Source organism: Rhinolophus sinicus, chromosome 15, assembly GCF_057876585.1.
Source record: "Rhinolophus sinicus isolate RSI-liver-muscle chromosome 15, RSI-T2T, whole genome shotgun sequence".
Taxonomy (NCBI): Eukaryota; Metazoa; Chordata; class Mammalia; order Chiroptera; family Rhinolophidae; genus Rhinolophus; species Rhinolophus sinicus.
In genome coordinates, this window is record NC_142515.1 from 97,012,055 (window position 1) to 97,036,225 (window position 24,171).

Consider the following 24,171-nt stretch of genomic DNA (forward strand, 5'->3'; position numbering starts at 1 on the left):
CAGTGCTTTCCCTTGACACAATCATTTTAACTTCATTTTGCAGCAGGAAGTTTTTTTATTCAGTCTTCTGATTTCATCACATAGATTATTAAAAGGCATGCTCATGGTTGAGGCTAATAAAATTAATATATTTTGCTACCTTATCAAGGATACACTTATGTGAAATTGTTATTTTCTACTGCAATTTCCTGACAGTAAAGCATAAAATGACTATTACCATAGTTTGCTGCTACTGAATTAATTTGTGCTAAAGTACCAGGGTTTTGGTGATATAACTGCAAGTGTTAACAAAGTGAACAAAAGGGCAAATAACATTATTATTATTATTATTACTATTGATATTATTATTGTTATTACTGTAAAATAGTTTAAATTCATTGACCTTCCAGAAGGGTCTTATAGATTCCCCAAAGGATCAGGGATGCCACTTTAAGAACACTGCAGTGCTTTATTCACAGTGGCCAAGATATTAAAACAACCAAAGTGTCCTTTGATAGATGATTGGATAAAGAAGATGTGGTACATATATACAATGGGATATTACTTGGCCATAAAAAAAAGATGATATACTGCCATTTGCAACAAAATGGAAGGATCTTGACAATGTCATGCAAAGCGAAATAAGTCAGATGGAAAAAGTCAAGAACCACATGATTTCACTCATATGTGGAATATAAAACTGACAGCAACAAATAAAACCTCACAGACACAGACACCTATATAATGGTAACCAGAGGGAAAGGGGAGAGTGGGGGAGGTAAAACAGTTAAAAGCAGTCACATATATGGTCACAGAAGGTGATTTGACTTCGGGTGGTGAACACAAAGTGCGATATATAGATGATGTATTATAGAATTGTACACTTGAAACCTATATAATTTTATTAACCAATGTCACCCCAATAAATTTAATTTTAAAAGAGGACTGCAGAATTGTTACTTTAGTTCTAATTCCAAAAATCTGACTCGCCTAGATTGTCAACTGAGCCCACACAGATTCACAGAGAGGTCTCTGTGTTCTGCCTTGTCAGATACCTACCAACATGTTGCAACCTCCAGAATCTCCGTTTCACTCACAGCTCCGCCATAAGACACATCTTGCTGTAAACTGGTTAATCTTGTGTATTTGTCCAAAGACGAAAGACAGTCCCTATGCAGATTTATGAAGTCCTTACTCTGTGCAGTTTCCTTTTCTCTATCACCCTAACCTTCAAACTCTTCCCACTTCAGGAGTCCCAAATTCTGAGCTCTGCCTCCCAACTCAGCCAGACTAATGTGCTCTGGCTTCTACCTGCTTAGTTTTCTGATGCCCAGCTAATATGGTCCCCCTTCTGTTAGCTATCTTAGGGACTGGAATCCCATACAGTCTTCCACTAGCTGAAAACAGTTGTCTCATATATCTTTATCATTTTATTGGATTCTGGTTTGAGGAGTTCATTGACATTTTCATCCGTATGCGGGCATTTTCCTTTTCTGGTCAGTTATCAGTTACACAGATGATCAGGCTGACATCCATTAGCTCCTACCCTTTAATATTCAGGTTTGGGACTTGATTGCAGAGTTTGGAGACTTTATTATGGAATGTCTATACTTCTTTTTTAACCTCTGTGGGACTGCAATATCAATGTACAATCATAGTCTCTTACATTTCTTTCATAATCACTAACGTCTACAGATAACCATAGATTCCAGAAACAGGATTTCAGAAAACAGAGTAATATAGTACTTGAGAACTTGTAATATATCATAACAATGACAAAATCCTAAACCCATAGTATACTCATATATCAAACTTATGTGGTAAGGTCCAGCTCCAGTCATGTGATTTCTTAAACTAAGAAAGACATGCTGAAATAGATCAGGGGCATAAGCATTGTCTGGCCTCTAATTTCAATGAATAATTTACATAATTCAGAAGAAAGATCAACAGGGATCTCCAAAACATGAGACAGAGAAGAAGGGTAAAAGATCCATCAGTTTTCTGTTACATAAATATTTGTGTAGAAAGCTTCCCTAGATTTTTCATGAATATGTCAAGAATTTTACAAGCATCGGTTTTTATTTTGCCTTCAATGTCTTTATGACTCAGTGACATTTTGGTAGTGCTTAGCTCACTCAAAAGAGAGATTGTGTTTTGAAGGTCCTTGATTATTTCAGAGGACAGAGGGGAGGAAAAATGTCTTTAACAGTCATTTGGGAATTACCTGATATTTTGCACTTTACTTCATTCCTATGTTTGAAGTATCTCTATTTCTACCAATTAGCAAAAAAGATGGAGTTATGTTTTCTCTTTTTACAAAAGCAGTTTCTCTCATTATATAATCATGAAAGATATTTTAAATTATTAATGAAAATTTATTTTTCATTCTTGATTTTCTGTGCATACCTGTTATTTCCACAAAACTAAGTGCAAGATTTGAATTAATATATAGATGTCCATCCCAAAACATGCAATGGTTTAGAATGACTCCCATAAGTAAGCTCATGTTCCATAGAGGCAATAAAAGTAATATATTTTATGTGACTGTATTTTCCTGAAACATACTACACATCAGTAACTTTCGTTTACAACCAAACACAAATGTTGAACCAATTTTTAATAATGGGTGAATGCAGAATTAATCTGTGTAAAATTACTAGTGGCGAGTTACTACTATTAAAGAAACATGCCAAAATATTAAGGTCCCATATCTTCAGAATAAAGGAATACAAACAAGGCACATGACACACAGTTAAATCTGACTTTGCAAGAAAACAAGTGATTCCCTCCTGGCTTGATATTTTACAAGAGAGAATTATGACTGGATAGGTGCACGATAATTGTGCTAATCCAAGTTATATAATAATATTATCATGAAGAACACAGTACTGCTCATTAGTCGCATTGCAAACCTTCACTATCAATTTAGATCCTGCGGTACATTATTTCTTGAGCAAACAAATGATAATACAGCAAACTAGAAATTCTTCTAAACTAGCAGATTGATAGCACAAATTACTCAGCGAAAGAGAAAGCCTTCAGCAGCTTCCGAAGTGCTTGCTGCACAAGAATGATTAAGTGTTTCTGTACAAAACACAAATCACAATAATGATCAGATGAAAATTTCCAATAAGAAACTTAAATGCACCAGCTGGCCTTCATCACACAGCTATGTTACAATGTAAAATGATGACATTCTGAATAGCACTGTTGGCGGCTTCAGAATACTCTATCCCAAGTTAGCTCCCTGTTTTGACAAGCACATCATAAAGAAAAACTCACATATCAAAAGAACATCAAACACTTTTTAACACTTTCAGAGAAAAACAAAAGCAGAAATGATGATTTTCCATAGACAGTTCTTAAAATTCTCAAAAGTAGCTTTAAAAAGCTCTGTAATCTTATGTCGAACAATGAATAACTCACTTAATACATATTAAATTGTGCTTATTATGCCTCCACATTGTTTCAAAGATGTTTGTTGTAAAGCGAGCACACATGGGCTTTTATTTTTTTTCAATTGTTGATCAACAATGGAATCAATTACAGTAGTCTTAGCAATATATTAAACTATATAAAATATTTCAAAATATACAAACATATGCAGAATAGTCTTAATATATAAAACTACTAAATATGTGACATATTAATAACTGAAGCAAATTACACTTGAAGTCAATCACACTCAAGCAATTAAAAATAATTAATTCAGTAGCTTAAGTAAACTCTGCCCTAAAGGGTATGCTTTTCTTATTTTAAACTACAAACGATGGCTTAGACATCTTTGGATATACATGTTATTACTTCCATAACACAATATCTGTAATTATTACTATGTCTCCAAAATATATTCAACATTGCTACAGTATAAAGAACTTAAAGGGGGACACTTCTTAGCTAGATAGAAATAACTGATTTACTTCTGACTATCCTTGGAAGAAGTTGAGCTTTCACAATTAAATTCTAAAATATTATCGAATAACTTAATAAAAATATATAATTAGTATGCAACATAAGGTAAAAGATGTGACTACTATTCTTGAATTAAAACTCATGCAAAATAAATTTGCCCTTAATAAATTTTTACAAAACAATGAGGCAAAACAAAAGTGGTTTGATCATCAGTTGATTTAATCACCACTGGAAAAGATGGATTCAAGAATGAGAAAGGATACCTTCAATGGAAATGCAACTAAGTCTTAAGTTTTTGGGGTAAAAAAAAAAAAAAGCAAAGATTATTAAAGAAAATTATAACACAAGACTTTGGAATGCATAAAATATATGAACATATTTTAAACTCTAATTATAAAATTAATTTAGCTATAGCTAAGAAATATATCTGATGAACACATATTGCTTGTTTCTATATACAAATTTAACAGTTCTTTAAAATATGAAACTACTACCTAAGACATATTCATGGGTTAAACAGTAAATTGAAAACTAAAATAAGTGTCAGAGCCCACCATCTTATCTTCTTCACTAGATAAACATGAAATTACTTTTAAGAATCTCATCAAAGCCTTAACTATCTTTTGACACAATTTTAGAACAGGTAAGATTATTGTGAATAAATAGAATATTATTCTTACATGGACCATGCAAACCCACTGACAATAGTAATCAAATATCCACCAGTGTCTATCTTTTAGCTATGAAGGTGCTTTTAGCATATTAAATTGGAAAACTGAAGTTTGGTGCAGATGGTGGGGCTGTATGTTTAGCTTTTAAAAATGATTAATGTTAAAATAACAAAATACTTCAGATAATTTGCGAGAATAGAAAATTTAGTTATAATCAAATCATCCATATCTACTTAGATATTATTTATTTAGATCTAATAGAAACATATTTTCAAATTCATCTTGGTGACTGCTTTAATAGCTAATAATAAACTGTGTATGTACTGTTTCTCTTTTTTCTATACAACTAGATTCCTCACAATAGTTACATTCTTACTGCTCTCTTCCCAATCTTTCCTGAACCTTCCACAGACCAAAACCACTTTTGTCAAGTTTACAAATGATTATCACATAGCTCAAATGGTAAATTCTCAGTTCTAGATTTGACATTTCGAAGCAAATGATACAATTCAGAACACCCCATTCACTGATGGCCACACCTTCCCAGAATCCTTTATTTCTTCTTCAATTTTGTCCCTACTTATTAATGTTGGACTTCCCCTGTGCTCTAAATTTGTAACTTTTCCCTTATCCATACACCCTATATTATTATAATCAAATTACATGCCTATAAGCATAATTGGGAATATGAACTTCTACCCTAAATGCCAGATTTATGTGTTCAATTGCATATATATCTCAATCTTTAAATGTCCTAAAGTGAGCTTTTGTTCAACAACCACATAAAACGCTCCCATCCCCCACCAAAAATAGCCAAGTAACAAACAAAACAACCTGTTTCTACCACTTTCTTTTAATCTCACTTAATGGAAATATGATCCTTCCAGTTATTCAGGTCATATTTTTGGAAGCATCGTTGACTCTTCTCTTTCTCGCACACCTCATGTCCGACCTGTTAGCAATTCCTATCGGCTTTAAAGTATTTCCAGAGCTTAGACCCTTTTTATCACCTGCACTGCTATAATCTCAGCCTAAACCATCATCTTATCCCACCTGGATCACTGCAACTGGTCTTCATGCCCCTGCCATTGCCCATTCCACTCCAGTCTCAGCATAGCTCAAGAGCTTAAGCAAAGTTAATTCTAATTATGATAGCAAATTTCACCACTCTTGGAACACTCACTCCTACCCTCAGCCTTCGAATTTGCTAGTCAGATGAGGACCCACATATACATATGACTCAGCCTCTCACTGCCTTTTTAGGTACTTACTTTCTCAATGCAGCCATGCCTGGCTATCACCTCTCTCTGCTTTACCAACACAGTCTTTTTTATTTACTTTCTCTTTCTCCAAAAAATTAGGTTTCTGTACCTCTAGTGTCTAGTAAAACACATGAAACAAAAACTTGATCAATAAATATTTACTGGAAAAACAAATGGACTGGTACCATTATTTCTAGTTTTGAGATCTCAATCTAGCTTCAAATACTAAATGTTTTAACCGCTTTTTTTTGCTATCTTTACACTTGACATTTTTAGAAAACTAACATGTATTGATGATCTCCCCGATATTGAACATGTAATCTAATTATTTTATTATGTTATATCATTTGTCTTATAAAATTAATTTGAAGCTACTATTAAAATTAGCCAATTTTTGTATGGGAGAAAGTGGGAGTCAGAAAGATGAAACACAAGTCCACAGAGTTAATAAGAGACAAAGAATATATGCAAACTCTTCTTATGCCAGAACTCATTTTATTTTCACAATAAAACAAGATGTCCAATGATACTCTCCTATGTCTTTACTGCACTTACATGTGGATTACTTTGTTGTTTTCAGACATTTTACTCAGAACAATACACATTATTAAATGTTTTTTAAATATTATGTTGTTGTTTTTTTAAATCTCTTTTAATCATGCTGTTCTTAGCAGTGTGCAAATTTGGGGTTGATTCATTTGTTTGTAAAGGTCTTATTTTATGTGGACTCAACTAAACTAATTCATGCTTATTTATATCTAATCGTAATTATGAAAATTAAGATAGACTGAAGAGAAAAAAATGTCTAAAGTGTAAATCTCATGAATAAACTATTTGTTATAACCATTAAATAAAGAAGAGAGGATTACTTGTAAAAGTTCATAAGCATAGCATTCCCTGATAATTTTTCAATTTTTCTTTTGCCAATGTTTCAAACGACTGTCATTTTAAATTACAGAAATTCCAGTATTTGAACATGTAATCCATATTGTTTTTGTCTATTACACTCATAGTGACGTGTAACGGATTGAGTCTGAATACTCATGTTTTCAATTTCAGAATACATATTTTCCAGGAGACTTGGATGATTTTGGAATCAGATAAGTGTGAATGAACATTCTAGATAGAGTAAATCAGTTAAACCTAATGCTTCTTAAATGATTGTTCCATTGATAGCGAAGCCAGAATCTGATAGTCACAAACTCTTTTTATTTATTTATTTATTTTGCCTCTGGAAATCTTCCATTAGTTGGGAAGTCTGCCAAAGCTCTCCTCTTTTAAGAAGAAGGATGTAAAAAAGATTTGAATCAGTATAGCATTACATCAATTTTCTCTCTCTTGGCAAAACTGCAAATGCACAGACACAAAGATTTTAGATTCCTATTAGCAACGCAAGCTTTTGACTCAAGTCTAGCCATGATTCAAAGTTATTGCTACAAATCTGCTTAAAAGTCTCCATTGATTATTTTGAAACGAAAGACGAGACTTCCGTTGTACAGGAAGCAGATATTGATCCAGGGTTTCTGATGTACTGTACCATCAGGTATATCTTAAGAATGTCTTCACTAATGCTGCACCAAGGACCACAACAGTAACCTCAGAAGTAGCAATTTCTCAAATTAAGATAGTTGAACCCTTAAGACTTTACTCCAAAAGTCTTCTCATTTTCACTTTTTTTCCCCCAATGTTAGTTGGAAGAATCTCTGGGACCTATCTCAACCCATGAGTCCTGCAGATGTTCAGTCCAAGTAAGGAAAAAAGATAATTAAGAGCAACCAAAACAAGTCCTCATGACTCAAACAGGAAAAGGGTTAAGAGAAACGGGACAAAACTCAGTGCTGAGACTAGCACATGAGCTCAGTTATTGGAACAAAGCACCAAGCCAAAGCTAGATAAACAAGACAGCTAAATTAATGTCATACCTCTGGTTTGGGGCTAGACTCTTATTGTATCTCCAAAATACAAGGGAAAAGGAAAGAGACCAACATTTGTAATACACCTAATATATGCTAATCACAGAGTAATACAATATATGAGTATATAATCACATGTATAATCAGTTTAAAAACAGTAAGAAGGTATGCAATGTAGCTGCAAAAAAGAAAAGAGAGAGAGAAGCAGGAAGCTCTATTGTGTAGGAATGGTCTCAGAATACCTTACTAAGTAAGCACACAGTGAAGATAATGGGAAATTAAAGGGAAAAAGTAACTTAATAAAAATGCATTTGTTTATAATGTGAAAAAAATCTTTCTGGAAACATTCAAAAGACACTGAAAACATCATTTCACCCAGGAAAGAGAACTAGATGGTATGGGACCAATTAGGAAGGAGACTTTCCCCTGTGTATAATTTGGTGTACTTTGATCTTGAAACATGTGATTGCAACCTTATTCATATATTATAACAAGAAACATTATAAAAATTTGTCCTTTTTTTAATAAAAATAATTATTTGACTTGTCTTTCATGATCAAGGTTTTAGTTCATTGCATGGATGCATCTACCTCTTGTCTTTATAACTAAAGCAGGATAGATAATATTTGCTTTAGAAGAAAACAGGTAATTGCTATCTAGGCATCATGTAGGATACACACTGTGAATTCTTTACACTAAAATGACATACTTTAGGTTCTAGAAGAGAAGCCTGGGGCTTATTCTTTATAATTTCATTATTCTTTATATTTATTAGCTTTTTGAGACACTACTGAAACTGGGAATGAAATAGACTTAAACTCCAGCCTATTTTCTCACCAGGTAGCTTAGAATTGTTTGAAACCAAGAACCTAAGAAATCCCTCACGATGAGAATTCAACATTGCAACAAGCATCAAAATAGAAACACCCTTTGAAAATGTTTGCAAAGATCATCAGCTTGTTGTAATGTAGTCTGGCCAGAAGAAGTGGCAACATGTCAAATCTTCTGGACTCATAATTTTGAATACAGGACGGTTACAGTGGAAACTTGCATTTGCATCAAACCTTTTTATTAAATTGAATGACACTTTGTGTTATTCATCTCCTTTAAGAAAAACTGCTTATATATCAATTTATACTCATTTTTCTGGTTTTAGAAAACATTTAGAACTTAATGTTGTGCTCAATATTAGAATTTCATGAATAACAAAACACCCACAATGATCATATTCCTTGGAAACTATTCTATAACGCTAAGAAGTTTTATTATGGTCCATGAATATAAAATAATCATATTGTACCATATTTTCTGGTACTCAGATTAACCCTAGAATTACATAGTTAGGTAAAAATGTAGACAATTTTATTTTTATGTTAAAAAAGATAAAGACCAATTCTTGGAGTGAGAGTTATTTATTCTACAAAGCTAAATGGGGAAGGGAGATACCTCTTCTCTCTCAATGGAAAATTTTAATCTTACACATGCCAAAATATAAAAATTTCTATCTTGGTTTAGTACATTCATGCAAAAGAAATGGATAAAGGTTAAGTTGACATTATATTTCCTTTCCCTAACCTCTAAGAGTTTAACATATCTTTCTCTTTCTAGCTAAAAACGACATCAAAATATATGAAATTTTGAATCCCAAAGAATCTGAAAATGAAATAATTTCACTTCAAAATTAATTCTTTCGAATAAATTTTGGGGCAGCCAGATGGCTCAGTTGATTAGAGCGTGAGCTCTCAACAAGGTTGCCGGTTCAATTCCCACATGGGATGGTGGGCTGTGCACCCTCCAACTAAAGATTGAAAATGGCAACTGGACTTGGAGCTGACCTGCGCCCTCCACAACTAGATTGAAAGACAACGACTCGGAGCTGATGGGCCCTGGAAAAACACACTGTTCCCCAATATTCCCCAATTAAAAAAAATAGTTAATTCTATTTAAAAAATTCCAAATTTATAAAACTATTATTCCTATTGCTCTCACTGGCTTAACGCAGAAGTAAAATGCTGGGAAGCAAATTACCTCAAAATCAAATTTTTACCATGTTCACTTGTTCAAGAATTTCTTTTTTCTCATATTTACCACAGTACATTTTGTTTATAGAGAAGATATGGTGACTATGTGGCAGAAAAGACTATATGGTATCCAGATGAGCTCCCCAGTAGGAAGTTCTTTAGATCACTTATCTGTTCTCTGTATTTTTAACCAATGTAAATCTTGATGAGATAATTACTAGACTCCATCACATACTTTTGATTTTTCACCATTAATCCCACTCTCAAGTATTCTTCATTGCAACTTTCAATATAACAAGTTTATTTTTCTTTCATATTAATATGCCAATGCAGCTGTTCTTTGGATGACCTCTTCTTACGTGGTATTTCAAGTAACCATGTTCCTTCTACCTGTGGCTCTATGTGCCCTAAGCCTTGAAATTTTTTGCAAATAGCCCATGGGTAGAAAAAGAGTCTTAACCAACTAAACTCTGAAGTAACAAGCATTACTTCTACTCTAGTTTGACGTGCAAGAACTAATCACATGATCTCACAAATAAGTAAGGGCTACTGTGAAGAGCTGCTGAAAACTGTAGTACAGACCTTGGTAGTCACTTGCCAGCAACAAATCCATCCTGTGGAAGGGGAGCATGATCCACTTTGTGTGGCTAGTGGTCTCTGCCCATAGATGAATATCAATGAATATAAATTACATATTCAAAATCACAATGTAAATAGAGAATTAAATGGTAAACACTGAGTTCCACATTTTGACACTAGATAGGCCCCACATTAAAAATGTTTTTAAATTATTTTTTAAAATCTAAAGAAGCTAAATAAAATAAAGCAGGAATAAAGGAAAAGAAAGAACATTCACTTTAATATAGTAGCACAGGACTCTAAATTTCCTAATTATTTGTCTACATTAGCTAGAGAAAGAAGCCTTTCTACAAAGTTTAAAAATTAATATGCTCCAGCCCTTAAAGTCCATTATCCAGAAATACTATCGTCCCTTTGCCAACACTTGACTAACAGGAGGTTCAACTATAATTTATCAAAAATTGGATTCTTTAATAAAAACTTAATAACAGAAAGTTTAGGTTTAAGATTTGAAATGTCATAGTTAAAATGAATAGCAGAATTGAGATTGATCACCGCAAATTACAATATTAAGAATAATAATTCTCTAAAATGCTATGGAACAAAAGTGATTCCATAGAAAGGGAAGTATTTAGAATGAAAAATATTTATTTGATGCAATTACCAAAAACTGAAATATGTAAAACAGTAATTAGGTATATTACAGCACCTGTCCATCAGAAACGAACTACTTTTAAAAATAATAGGTCTAAGTAATAGTGAGAATAACTAAATTATGCACATTTCGTTACAGTGTAAATATATAGTATATGTTTTCCAGTGTTTGGACTTTTTTATTAACTCACTTTTTCATGTCATAAAACTATGCTCTTATCTGGGGAAAAAAAAAAAAAAAGCTGCAGCTCCAAAAAAGATGTTATTGAGCAGCCAAATTTCTTTAATTTGTCACAATTTGTCATGTTTCACCATGTTAAAACTGGGAAAGAATGACTGCTATTAAACAACCACCACTATCTACACAATCCATTCATTACTAGAGACACGTGCACACATATACATACATACAAGCACACATATTTATTCTTGAAACCGGAGATTATAAGACATTATCAATCTGAATTTTTAAATTAAATCTTTATTTTCTAAGAGCAGATTAAGGTTCACAGAAAAATTGAGAAGATGGTACCCAAGTTTCCCATACGCTCTCTGCCCCCAAACACACATCGCCTCCTCCATTATTAACACCCCCCATCAGAATGGTAAATATTTCTTTTGATGAGCCTACATTGACACGTAATAATCACCCAAAGTCCATCATTTACAGTAGTTTATTCTTGGTGCTATTCATTCTATGGGTTTCAACAAATGTATATAATGACTTGTATCCATCATGTGGCAACATATGGAAAACTTTCACTGCCCTAAAAATCCTCTGTGCTCTGCCTAATTTCCCTCCCCGAACCTCCCTCCCCACGCCCAGTTCCTGGAAACCATTGGTCTTTTTACTATCTCGAGAGTTTGGCCTTTTCCAGAACATTATGTAGTTGGAATCATACAGTATGTAGGCTTTTTTGACTGGTTTCTTTTGCTTAATACATAACATGCATTCAGGATTCCTTCATGTCCTGATGGCACGTTTCTTTTTACTGCTCTATAATATTCCATTGTCTGCATGGACCAGTTTATTTATCCATTCACCCAAGGAAGGGCACCTTGATTGCTTCCAAGCTTTGCCAGTTATGAATAAAGTTGCTATAAACATCTATGTGAAAGTGTGTTTTTTTTTGTGGACATACATTTTTCAATTCCATTGAGTAAATACCAAAGAATGTGATAGCTGAAACATCCAATAAAAGTGTGGTTATTTATGTAAGAAACTGCCAAACTGTCTTCCAAAGTGGCTTTGCCATGCAATATTCCCTCCAGCAATTCATGAGCGAGTTCCTGATGTTCAACATCCTCATCAGTAGTTAATGTTGCCAGTGGTCTGAATTTTGGCCATTCTAATACACATATAGTGGTATCACATTGTGTTTTGTTTTGTTTTGTTCAAATTTGCGTTTCCCTGATGACATGATATGGAGTATCTTTTCATATACTTATTTGCCATCTATGTATCTTCTTTGCTATCTCTGTTAGGGCTTATAGTACATTTTTAAATCAGGTTGTTCATGCTGTTATTATTGAGTTTGAAGAATTCTTTGTATATTTTGAATAACAATCCTGTATCAGATACGTATTTTGCAAATATTTTCTCCCAGGCTTTGGCATGGCTTCTCATTCTCTTGATATTATCTTTCACAAAGCAGAAATGTTTAATATTTTTAATATAAATCACAACATCACAACTAGATGTTTGTTGTCTTATTTTTGCATCTTTCTTACACAGTGTAGCATAAGATATATGTTGTCTTGTACCTTGGTATTTTTTTAAACTTTTTAAAAATTTAAATCTTTTTCACCCATTTCTCTACTCCAACCCCAACCCCCACCTCTGGCAATCACCAATCTGTTTTCTGTATCTATGAGCTTGGTTTTTTATTTCTTGGTTTTTAAATTTCACATATAAGATATCATATGGTATCTGTCTTTTCTGTTTGACTTATTATACTTAGCATAGTGCCCTCAAGGTCCATCCATATTGTTGCAAACGGTAAGATTTCATTCTTATATTTGAATAATTGTGTGTGTGTGTGTGTGTGTGTGTGTGTGTGTTATACCAGGGGTGCCAAAAAAAGTGTATATGAGTGACACTTTGGTAAATGTTGCTCAAGCAGTAGTTCGCTGTAATCACAAGTGTCTGGATGCTGATGGTAACCACTTTGAGCACCTCTTGTAATTGCAGAGGTCAAATGTGACTTGTATTCATCTTTTGTTATTGGTATATATTGAGTATTACAATTTTAATACAGATTTCCTTTCTTAAAATGTGTATACACTATTTTGACACCCTTGATATATTATATATCATATGTATATATGATATATATTATGTGATATATTATATATCATATGTATATATGATATATATTATGTTACACATGTGATAGATTTCTTTACATCCATTTAAAAGGTAGGATAAAACGCATATGCCCAATTATGAACATAAAAAAATATATTAAGTTAATAAAATTAAGCAGAATAACATGTATAAAATATTCCTATTAGGAATTAATTATATTTGTACCGTGTTTCCCCAAAAGTAAGACCTGGTCTTATATTAATTTTTGCTCCAAAAGACACATTATGGCTTGTGCTTGGGGGATGTCATGCTGAAAAATCATGCTAGGGCTTATTTTCCGGTTAAGTTTTATTTTCAGGGAAACATAGTATGTATGTGTGCACGTAGAAAATTTCTGAAAACCTGAGAATGGAATTGAGTGGCCTGAGGTGGGGACAGGAGATCCAATCTGTACTCCCTTTTCTATCATATGAATCTATTCATGTTATTATCTTATCCACATGTTATTTTCATAAGAGCTTATATTTTAAAAATAAAATGTTAAACATTGATATCACTTATAACATCTTTGTATATTTTCCTACCTTTCTACATTTAACTAATAAACAATCATATTTTTTTCATTTGTTTCAATATAATAAATTACAAAAATGTAGAAATAGATCTCTATTTAGAAGAACAAGGATAATCATTTTTCTTACTAGGCAGTTTTAACCTTCTTACAGACAAAAGAATGGGATGTTCTTATAATGTAAAAAAACATCAATTTAAGCTATGTAAGTATCTCTGTTCCTGCAATTCCAAAATCTTTGTAACATAATTGGACTTTAAATCTGACTATTATAACCTTGATCAGTTAGGAACACAAAACGTAGGAAATACTAAGGTCCATCTAAAGTACTTCTTTAAAAATTACTTCTTCATGAATTATCCAGTTTTTTCTCTCTTCAAAGACTTCCACTATTCTCTTGTCAATTTAGGACATGACACTTTATATCAAGCAATATTTGAATCTTCCTTTGTTGTACTTTATTTCTAATACTTGCTCTTTTCCTTATATAAGAGATACTCATGGAGCAAGAACTAGACGGCAGAGAAAATGGCTTACGAGTGAATGCATTCCTTACACTCACTTTTCATACTATGCTATCCAACTGGGTTTCATCTGGTCTTTGCGTCATTACTGTTACAGGCTTCTCCTGGCTCATCTTGCCCTCTTCTACTGACCATCACAATTCAAACTCAGCTCTCACAGCTGACCTAGGTTATCAGGAGATTTAGAAGTATATACAGAAATACATTATAAGTTGTTTTATACAGACTTCAAAGCCAGTATGCATGGCAAGCAGAGCTGGGAAAGATCTCCAATCAGATCCAGCATTTCCTTCCTCCAAACACAAGTTGGTTTCCTGCTAGGCAGAAGGAGTTTATCAGTCCTTGGGCCCACTGTGTAAATAAAAGCTATCTGAAAGGACATGAAAGGATTTATCTATAGACAATCACAATGACAGTATACCAGGAGGAATTTAGTGCATGCAAATCCCTTTCATGTACTTTGGACTTTTTGATCTGAAGACCCTCTTCTCTGGTCATGGGGATATGCGCAGTGGTAAAAGGTATAAACTAGAAAATCATTAAAGGCAGGAAACTTGTTCAAATGACAGCACCCTAATAACCTTAAATATAGCAAATGAATTCCTACTTCCTTGCTAGTTCCCTTTAAGCAGCTGTCTCTCATGTTTTCCCACAACTCGTATGACACATTGTTCCCTTTCTCTCCATTTTCAACTGTTAAAAATCACATTACTCTTTTACTTGAAGTATAGAGTGATCTTAAATTCCACCTCATATAATCATGACAGGATTCAGCCAATTTTTTCAAATACTGTGTCAACTGCAACTCAACAAATGAACCTGCAGCTACTAAATATATAAGTAACTATAATACAGGTACAGAAAAATGTTGCTAATGGGTCACGGGCACAATGATAAAGGAGAATTTAATTCTACATTGGACTAGGAGACATGTGGAAGAAAACTGAATAGAGATGTCTCAATAATTAATGTTTATTGAGTGTTTACATTGTGAAAAGTGTTTTGCACAAATTACATCCTTAATTCTCATTTTTAAAAAAAGAGGGAGATAGATAGTATAATTATCTTTATCGTATAAACAAGAAAAACGAGTCTTGGTGAGGGTAATATGCTCAAAGTGATTTTGGAATCAAGAAATGGAGACAGACTTCAAAGCCAGCCAGACTAGCATCAGATTACATACCATTAATCATTATGCTAAAAGCCTCTTCAGAAATGGAGTATTTGCCAGAATAACAAGGGAATAAATGGGCAGAACATTTTACTAGGAAAAATACTCAGACATAGCAAAAGTCTATGATTATAAAATTTACAACATGTTTCAGGAAAAAAATAGTCGTAACTAAACTTTACGGTACGTCTATTATGAATCAGGTACTATTCTCATCGTTTTTATGAATTAATTCATTAATCCTTAAAAGAACATCATTAGAAAATATCATTTTTACCATTCCTACTTTAAGTGAAAGAAACTGAGGCACCGAGAGTTTAAGAAATCTGCCTACGATCACACAGCTAAGGAGAGTGGAACTAGACTAAAGCTAGGCAGTCAGGCCACAGAATGAGTTTCCTGCTGTGACAGGCTGCAATGTGCCATGTGGGAAAGCTACCTGGCTAAGGTTCTAAAGGACCATGTTGAGGATATTGGACTTTAATCAACAAGTTCCTGATTTTTAAAAACAGTGCAAATAATATCACAAAAATGATAAGATGTGTTGTGTATTTAAAAATATATACACAGTCAATGTTGTCTTATTTTTATATTTGAGAAACATGTTTTTTCTTTGTGTAAGTGGATCACCAAAAATAAAACCTGACCAAATCAATATTGGCTGATCTACAGTCGAATGAATTCAATTTTCTCCATACAAGCAATTCTCAGGTAGCTAAGAATTATACCCACTTGAGGGTGATATCAGAATAAAAGAAAAATGCTGAATTGCATGTTCAGCAAGAAAGAATGCGAGTTACAATATGTTGAGAAACTATGAGTTAGGCATTGTTTATCCAGGTTTTTCAAAAGGAATATAAGATTGTTGTAAGATAAAATGAGTTATCTCTAAAATGCCTAGAAGAATGTCTCATTTATATAACATGTTTTATAAGTGTTAAATAATATGGCTCAAATGACATTAGCACATAATAATCAAGAGAACAAATTCTGGAACCTCAGTGTCCAGTTTCAATGTCCAAGTTTATCACCTGAGCAAATGACATAACTTCTGTCTCAGATTTTATCATTGTAAATGGGTGCAATAACTGTAACCCACTTTACCTCACATCACTGTTGTCAGATTAAATTAGTTATGCATATATATGCATGTGTATGTGTATATTTGTATATATACATACATATATAGACACAAATACATATATACATATATACATATAAATATACACATACAAGTACAGATGCACAAATATATATAGCTTCAGAAAAGTTCCAGACATAAATGAAACACTATGAAGTTCAGCTATTATCTGTGTTTAAAAAGAATAATCAAATTATATTATTCTAACTCACTATCCAAAGTATAGTATTATAAGCCATTTTTAAATGCAATTAATATTAAAAAGTAATATAAATATGGACTTTGGGTGATAATGATGTGTCAATGTAGGTTTACAATTATAACAAAAGTACCACTGTGTGGGGGTCATTGATTATGGAGAAGGTTATGCACTTGGAGTTTATACAGAGGGTATGTGGGAAATTCTCAGTACCTTCTATTCAATTTTGCTGTAAACCTAACATTGCTCTTTTAAAAAATCTATTAAAAAAAAAGTGTTCCACTGACTCTGGGTGGAGAACACAAAATGTGATATATAGATGATGTATTACAGAATTGTACACCTGAAACCTATGCAAATATACTAACAATTATCACCCCAATAAACTTTAATTTAAAAAAAAAGTGTTCCAAACCCTTTATGTTCTAACCAAAGGAGAGTTATGGATAACTAGGTACTTATAAAATTATATAAATATATGTTCATAAACATGATTAAAATTTATTTATAATTATGAAAAATGTGTATATAAAAATTATTTTAAATCCTAAATCTGCCTCTTATGTCTGTCTGTCTGTCTATCTAGCTATCTATATATTTAATCTCAGGCAGAATACCAGCACTTTTGAGCTTCAGCTTTTGATTCTATAAAATGGACATAATAGTCTTTAGTATAAAACATTAGGGTTGTTGTAAAAACTAAATCAATTTAAGGCACGCTTTGCCTTAATTTAACCAACATTTTTGGGACTCTCCTATAACTCAGTCCCTAAGATTGAATCTTCCCATAATAAATATTTCAACATTATAGCAATGAAAATATAGATACCACATTCATTCAATTATTATATAAAGAAATTCTAAGCTTCTTTTGATATGGTCATTACAATTATGAATTCAAAAAATGCATAGTTAAATTAGAGGAGTTTTAGGACTCATCTTTTGATGTCTATTTTGATAAGTATTATTTTAGGTTTATTATTCTTATGCTTCCCTGCAAGGCCAAAAGCATTTCCTTATTGATCCCCCCACCCCCCAACATTTGGTGCAAATGAAGCAGAAATTAACATGCCTAGCTTTGTCCTACCTTAATCTATCTTATTATTCCAAACCTGTTTTGGGGGGTTTTGTTTTTGTTTTTTTAATATCAGCAGCATTGGTTGGTGCCTGAAACACTGATCTAGAAATAGTGTTAATTACCTGCAGCTGCATAGGCCACAAAAGGAGCTTTAAACATGGGGCTTCTTGCTCACAATACACAAAAACAATGAGACAAAATACCCTCAACTACAAGCATCTCCAGAAATTTTCCCCAGGGTAACGATATAAAAAAGCGGGTCAGATTCAAAGCCTGGAAAGCCATTATATATATTTATATTAAACCATCTAAATAAGTGGATATGTTACCATTTTGGAAAACGTGTTACATTCAGGTTCTTTTCCATTGTTCATAAAATGTATTGGTTTTAACTGGCTATGATACTGGTAATAGAAAGCTAGCAAAACAACACAGGCATCATGCTTAGTGGAGGCCAACTCTTCACAGAAAAAGCCATTTGGAGACAAATATCCAAATATAGGACCTTGAACACAACATAGTTGTATACTTTACACAATCCTCTACATTGGCAATAAGGGTCAAAGCTAATGTAAAACACATAATGAGCCCCCTAATCAGGCTAAGTCTCTGATTTCAGAAGACAATTATTAGTATGTGTCACATAACAACTTTTCAGTCAATGATATACAATGGTGGTCTCCTAAGATTATAATGATGAGATTATAAAGACGAGAAAGGTTTCATCTTTCCTATCACCTAGTGACACTGTAGCTGCCCTAATGTCCTAGAACAATGCATTTACTAGTTTTTGCAGTCAGCCTATTCATATAAATGCTATCAGCTAGAAATGCCTGGGGTACTCATCTGGGCCCTTGTGAGCTTCCCACAGTTAACCAATGTTACAACTGAACCAACCCTTATAGTTCTTATTAGGATTCCAATGTGCCCTTCAGTGATGTCCATGAGGGAGTTGGTCTGGGATTCTGCTTTTAATGGGGTCAAGGGTGAGGGTCTAGGGTTTTATGGCTCACTCTTTATTGGTGAATTGAAAACTGAAAGGTGGGAATTTAAAATCCAGAAAGAGAAAACAAAACAAAATTAAAAACAAACAACAACAACAAAAGTATCCCAAATGGTCAGTTATCTAAACAAATCAAGACCTAAAACAAAGAGACTCAAAAGGTGGCCTGGCTCTTAATCTAGTTGTGTGGCTGGCAATGTGTCCATTCAAGATAACCGTCCCTGAAGTGGCTGCTGTCTTTGAAATGGGTGTTTCTCTGAAGAGGATGCCTCAGCAATCAAAGCTAAGTCATACACTTACGTTACAAATAGAAAAACCAACTGAACTGTCAGGGCTTCCACTACAATCACTCCCGTTTGTGGTCCTCCCCATGGAAATAAGCCTACTGTGTTACAAGACGTATAAAAGCATCCCGTGTACAATTACAGTAGCAGGCTGCACCATCTAGTTTTGTCTAAGTGTACTCTAGGATGCTCCCTTGAAGATTAAATTGCCTAAGGATGCATTTCTTAGAACATGTCTTCATCGTTAAGCAGGGTGTGACAGTATTGTGATTTCAAGAACTAAATAAAGAGCTATTTAGTAATTATTTCAGTTATTTACAAATCTAAGGCAAGGATCTACCCTACCAGTTTCTTTCAACCAGTTGACTCACCTCTCCCTATATTTTCATATCCCCCTCTCCTTTTTTTTTTCTGGCAATAATTCTTGTGTTCATTCAATACATTTATTTTACAGTATTTGTTGACTGACTCCTATGCTTTTCTCAGACCATCCTCAAAAAATAAGGGCTAGTCACACACACACACACACACACACACACACAAAACCAAAAAAAAAAAACGATTAGATTTACATTATGTAGACTGACCAGTTCAATTGATTAAACAACTCAATTTTTTCTCTAGATGTTTGCAAACAGCTACTTTAATAATACTCTTCAAAGAAAATATAGACTAGCCAGCACGCCAATTTCTGAGTAAGAGGTGGTGAATAAAAGACATAGACCCTACCTTCATAAAAAGTCCAGTCAATTGAAAGACATTGATGTTACATAATTTATTAGACATGAAATGATTATTACAGGATGAGAAGTTCAGGGTTCTAAGGTAATGGAGAAATGGGTATGATATATAGTTGGAGGTGGTGGGATGGAATTAGGAAGACCTCTATGAAAAACGGGATCCCCTCTGCAGAAGCAAACAGCAAGTTCCATTTCTTTTTCTCTTTTATGAGATCAAGGAAAGGGGGGATGGGGAGAAAACGCTATCTTTAAATGAAAAAAAGTTGGAATTTCTAATTTAAACCATGTAAATGGTCAACATTTATTAAGCAACCCTTTTCTCTGTTTTCTGTATCCCCCTTCCCAAAACCCACACACAACCCCCAAATTTACAATCTGCATTATTTATATTAGCCACCTTTATTGATCAAACTGGTTGGCAAAACTCTCCTTCCCTAAGTGTTGTATTAACATTCACTAGTACTGACATCCTCAAAGCAAAGAAAGCATATCAAATATCAATCTTAATATTAATTTTTTGGAAACGTTATTTATTTATTGAATTTAGTGCGTATTGAGTCCAAATTTTAAACAGTGTCTATCCGAAATAGAACAGGACTAAATACTTTTACACAAAACATTTTGAAGTCCGCCTACATGGAGCACAGCAGTCATCCCAAAGCTCCAACCCACCTGTCCACCAAAGGCAAAGCTGGCAGTAGTTCTCAATTCAGGACACTTCACCTGTCTATATTAAGAAACATGTTAGCTATTGGTTTCTGAGAGTTTTCACCATGTCAAGGAAGTTTCTTTTTATCTGTAGTTAAGTCTTTGTTTAATAATGAGTTCGACATGCAGTGAGAAAGCCTGGATTAGGGTATTAGTAAATATAGGCTGCAATCAGTGGTCTGAAAATTCCCAGCTTTGTGATCTTAAGTCAGGAACTTGAACCTCTCTTGGCTTCAGTGTAAAACAGTTATGGAGAGAGTTTCTGCCCCAGGCATAATACTAAATGTGAGGTCTTCAGTTGCTCTTTGACTTGGGTTCAGGGGGCCAGGGGTGAGATGGGAGACGAGCCTTTTCAAAGGTATAACTGTGAGTAGATAGAAACCTTCTCCAGGGTCTCTGAAACTTGTAAGAAAACAGTGTTTGTTTTTGTATGAAATGATTGACTAGGTGTCTACAACTTAGGTGAGGGAGCATATGGGAATTCATTTCTCAAGTAAAAACCCACTCTCTTCCCTAGTACACTCAAACATACTTATATTGTAAGTATTTGATGATTAATTAATAAGAATTCCAAGTAATTCAGAAGCTTTATGGAACCCTCAGGAAATAAATGGAAAAATAAAATTCCGGCTCAAAGTTTTGTTATCTCTTTGAAAAATCAACATAGAGGTCATGATGGAGTGGGGATATCTTATTGATAACTCTGCTTCATCCTTCTGGGCCTTTCCAAAGTATGTTGACTTTATAGAAATGCTATTTCCAGGAGATGTTTTACATTTGACAGGCCCAAACTGTTGTCCTCTTTCTTTCTTACTTTTGCAAGTACATTATTGGTATTCCATAATTTTTTAAGCTTTTTTTCCTCACTATTGAAAACAAACCAAGGATGAAATTATATGCATATTTCAGCAGGTGATAATAACCACAAAGATAATGAAAGAACTACAATAAATACTACTATTTATCAAGCAGCCAGGAAGTGTCAGGAAATGTAAAAAGTATCTTACACCCATTACATTAATGTTCACATGGGGGCATTATTTGTTTTTGTCACATAGAGTATTCTCTTCATTATACTGTGGAATAGTCTTATTTTTTTTCCCTCAATCGAAACTGCTAACTTTCCTTGATATCAGCTCAAGTCTCACATATCATATGCAATGCCAAGAAATGTATTACTAAATATGCAATTCATCTTATTTGGATAAATTATGACAGTTGCTGCTGAATTTATTCAAGAAAAATTACTTTTTAATGACATTACATGAAAATGGCAATCAGAAAAACAAACATGTTGTGTGCCAAGTACACCATGGATATTCCATGATTCTTAAAGTTAACTCATTCCCCAATCCTCTGTCTTGGTTGTATTAGCCTGCTTTTGTACTTGAAATCTGCCATGATCAATAAGGCATTATGGAATAAAGACTTCCTCTAATCTACTCAGCACGTAGTAAAGGTCTTTATAGATATATGTACTTTCACATTAATAAGGAACATCAAAGAAACTTAAATATTTGCTGTTTTCTAGAACCGTTACTTATGTTCTTCTTCTCTGTCTGTTGGTATGTTTGAATAATAGAATTGAGATGTAAGCGCACTAAAACCAAACTCCAATTAGTCTCTGAAAACACCCAAATAGAGAAACCCCCATGTTCATTTGATGAAAAGCACAACATGAATTCGGTCCATTATAACAAAAAAGAATGTTCTCAAAAAAAGTGAAAAAAGAAAAAAAGAAAAAAAACCTTTAAAATTAATAAAGAGAATGGATACACCTGCTTGCTTCCATCACTTACACAGTGATTTCACCCTTGGTTGTGACCTATCATGATTCTTAAGACTCAGCACCAAAATACACAGGCTATTTCTAAATCACTGATCCTTGTCAAAATAGAGCCTATCTTACAGAAGTAGTGATGATCACGATAAAAGATATATCTAACCCTTTTTTCTCCTCTTTGAATTTTGCGTTGGCCACCAGGGACTCCACCAGTATGAGTGTCCCATAAAGGAAGGCGCCCTGAAGTGTTCCAGGCTCATGTCTCTATTTTGTGACTTTTCATCTTTTGAAATGAACATAGTCATTCATTTATGCTTTTTCACTTTGTTTCTTACTCTCCCCTGAGGGAAATAAAATATTTGAGTGGGCATAAGCAAAAATATTTAAAAGATACCGGAACTACACTTGTTCCTTAAACTTGAAAAAGTGTAAGTATAAAGATAGAGCCCTTGAATCCAATCTTCACAAAATCCTCCTTATTTAATAACATGTGCCTACATGCTATAATCCCCATAGTAATTCTGACTGATAACAATGTTTAACCCAAGGGAATCATAATTGTATTAACCAGGGTTCTGACACTGTTTCAATAAAACTCTGGATAAAAGCTTTGCAGACATTGCCAAATATTTATATTCTGAAGCTGTTAGTGGCATAAGGAGCACCACTCCATCAGTGGGGTTTAATGTAACAATGTTTACCTGTGTGTAAGCCTCCGGTGACTAATGCAGAGTGCAGTCTGAGAGTCTTGAGCAATGCACACTTTATGGCGACTGCATTTCATCTTTAAGCAGGGATCTTTAGCTGGATCTAGAGCGAGAGAGAGAGAGAGAGAGAGAGCGAGAGCGAGAGCGAGAGCGAGAGCGAGAGAGAGAGAGAGAGAGAGAGAGAATTAAGTTTGTGTAAAATGGAGGTCTCTAAGCCAATCAAACACAATTTGATCCAGTAATTTATACAGCATTTAGCTGTAAATTGTCTTCACATTCTTCCTCTATTAAGAGATATGTCTCCTTCTACCCACGTAACTCAGAGTTAACAGATAGGTGCAGTTGAGTCTCACACATTCTATCAGGAGCTAAAATGTGCATCCCCTTAGGATCACACAATGTGTAATCGAAACAGAAAGTTTAAAACCAAGACTTTATATAGTCACTACTGCCTCCTAAGTAGTAAAAGTGGACAAATAAAGTTGTCAGTGGAGAATTATAATTTATACTTTTGCGTTCCTTAGCTGGATGCAGGTTGGGTAGAGAAAAAGGATCAAACCCAAAAAGATGTTAGTGGGCATTTACAAGTTTTGAGATATCCAAGAAAAATCTATAGTTATAGTTGGGGACTGGCTGAGTGCATCATGGTAAGCACTGACATGTTGCATTTTCATTGTTACATTGTCTGTGCTTGACATTTGAACCACCATTTCTCCAGACAACACCTCTGTCTTGGTGGCTGCCAACACAAAGACTGTGTGACATTTTAAGTAAGTTTTATTGAGATATAATTCACATATGATAAAATTCATTATTTTAATGTTTAAAATTCACTGGTTTTCACTATATTCACTGTTGTGAAACTATTATCATTAATTGAGAACATTTTTATCACTTAAAAAAAATGCCATCCTCTTCATTTATTGCCTCTATTTCCCTTCAACCCCTTTGCAACAACCAATA

At 33.7% G+C, this 24,171-nt stretch overlaps 1 protein-coding gene across 4 annotated transcripts in view; it reads right to left on the bottom strand.

Moving 5' to 3' along the window:
* The window catches only part of SPOCK3 (SPARC (osteonectin), cwcv and kazal like domains proteoglycan 3), a 335,285-nt gene that overhangs the window by 148,975 nt on the left and 162,139 nt on the right, over positions 1–24,171 (bottom strand). For all 4 annotated transcript variants that reach the window (XM_074338292.2, XM_074338291.2, XM_019731467.3 and 1 more), the window contains one exon: positions 23,203–23,311. In XM_074338292.2, coding sequence (XP_074194393.1) covers positions 23,203–23,311 — 109 coding nt within the window. The remainder of the gene's footprint in view (positions 1–23,202; positions 23,312–24,171) is intronic.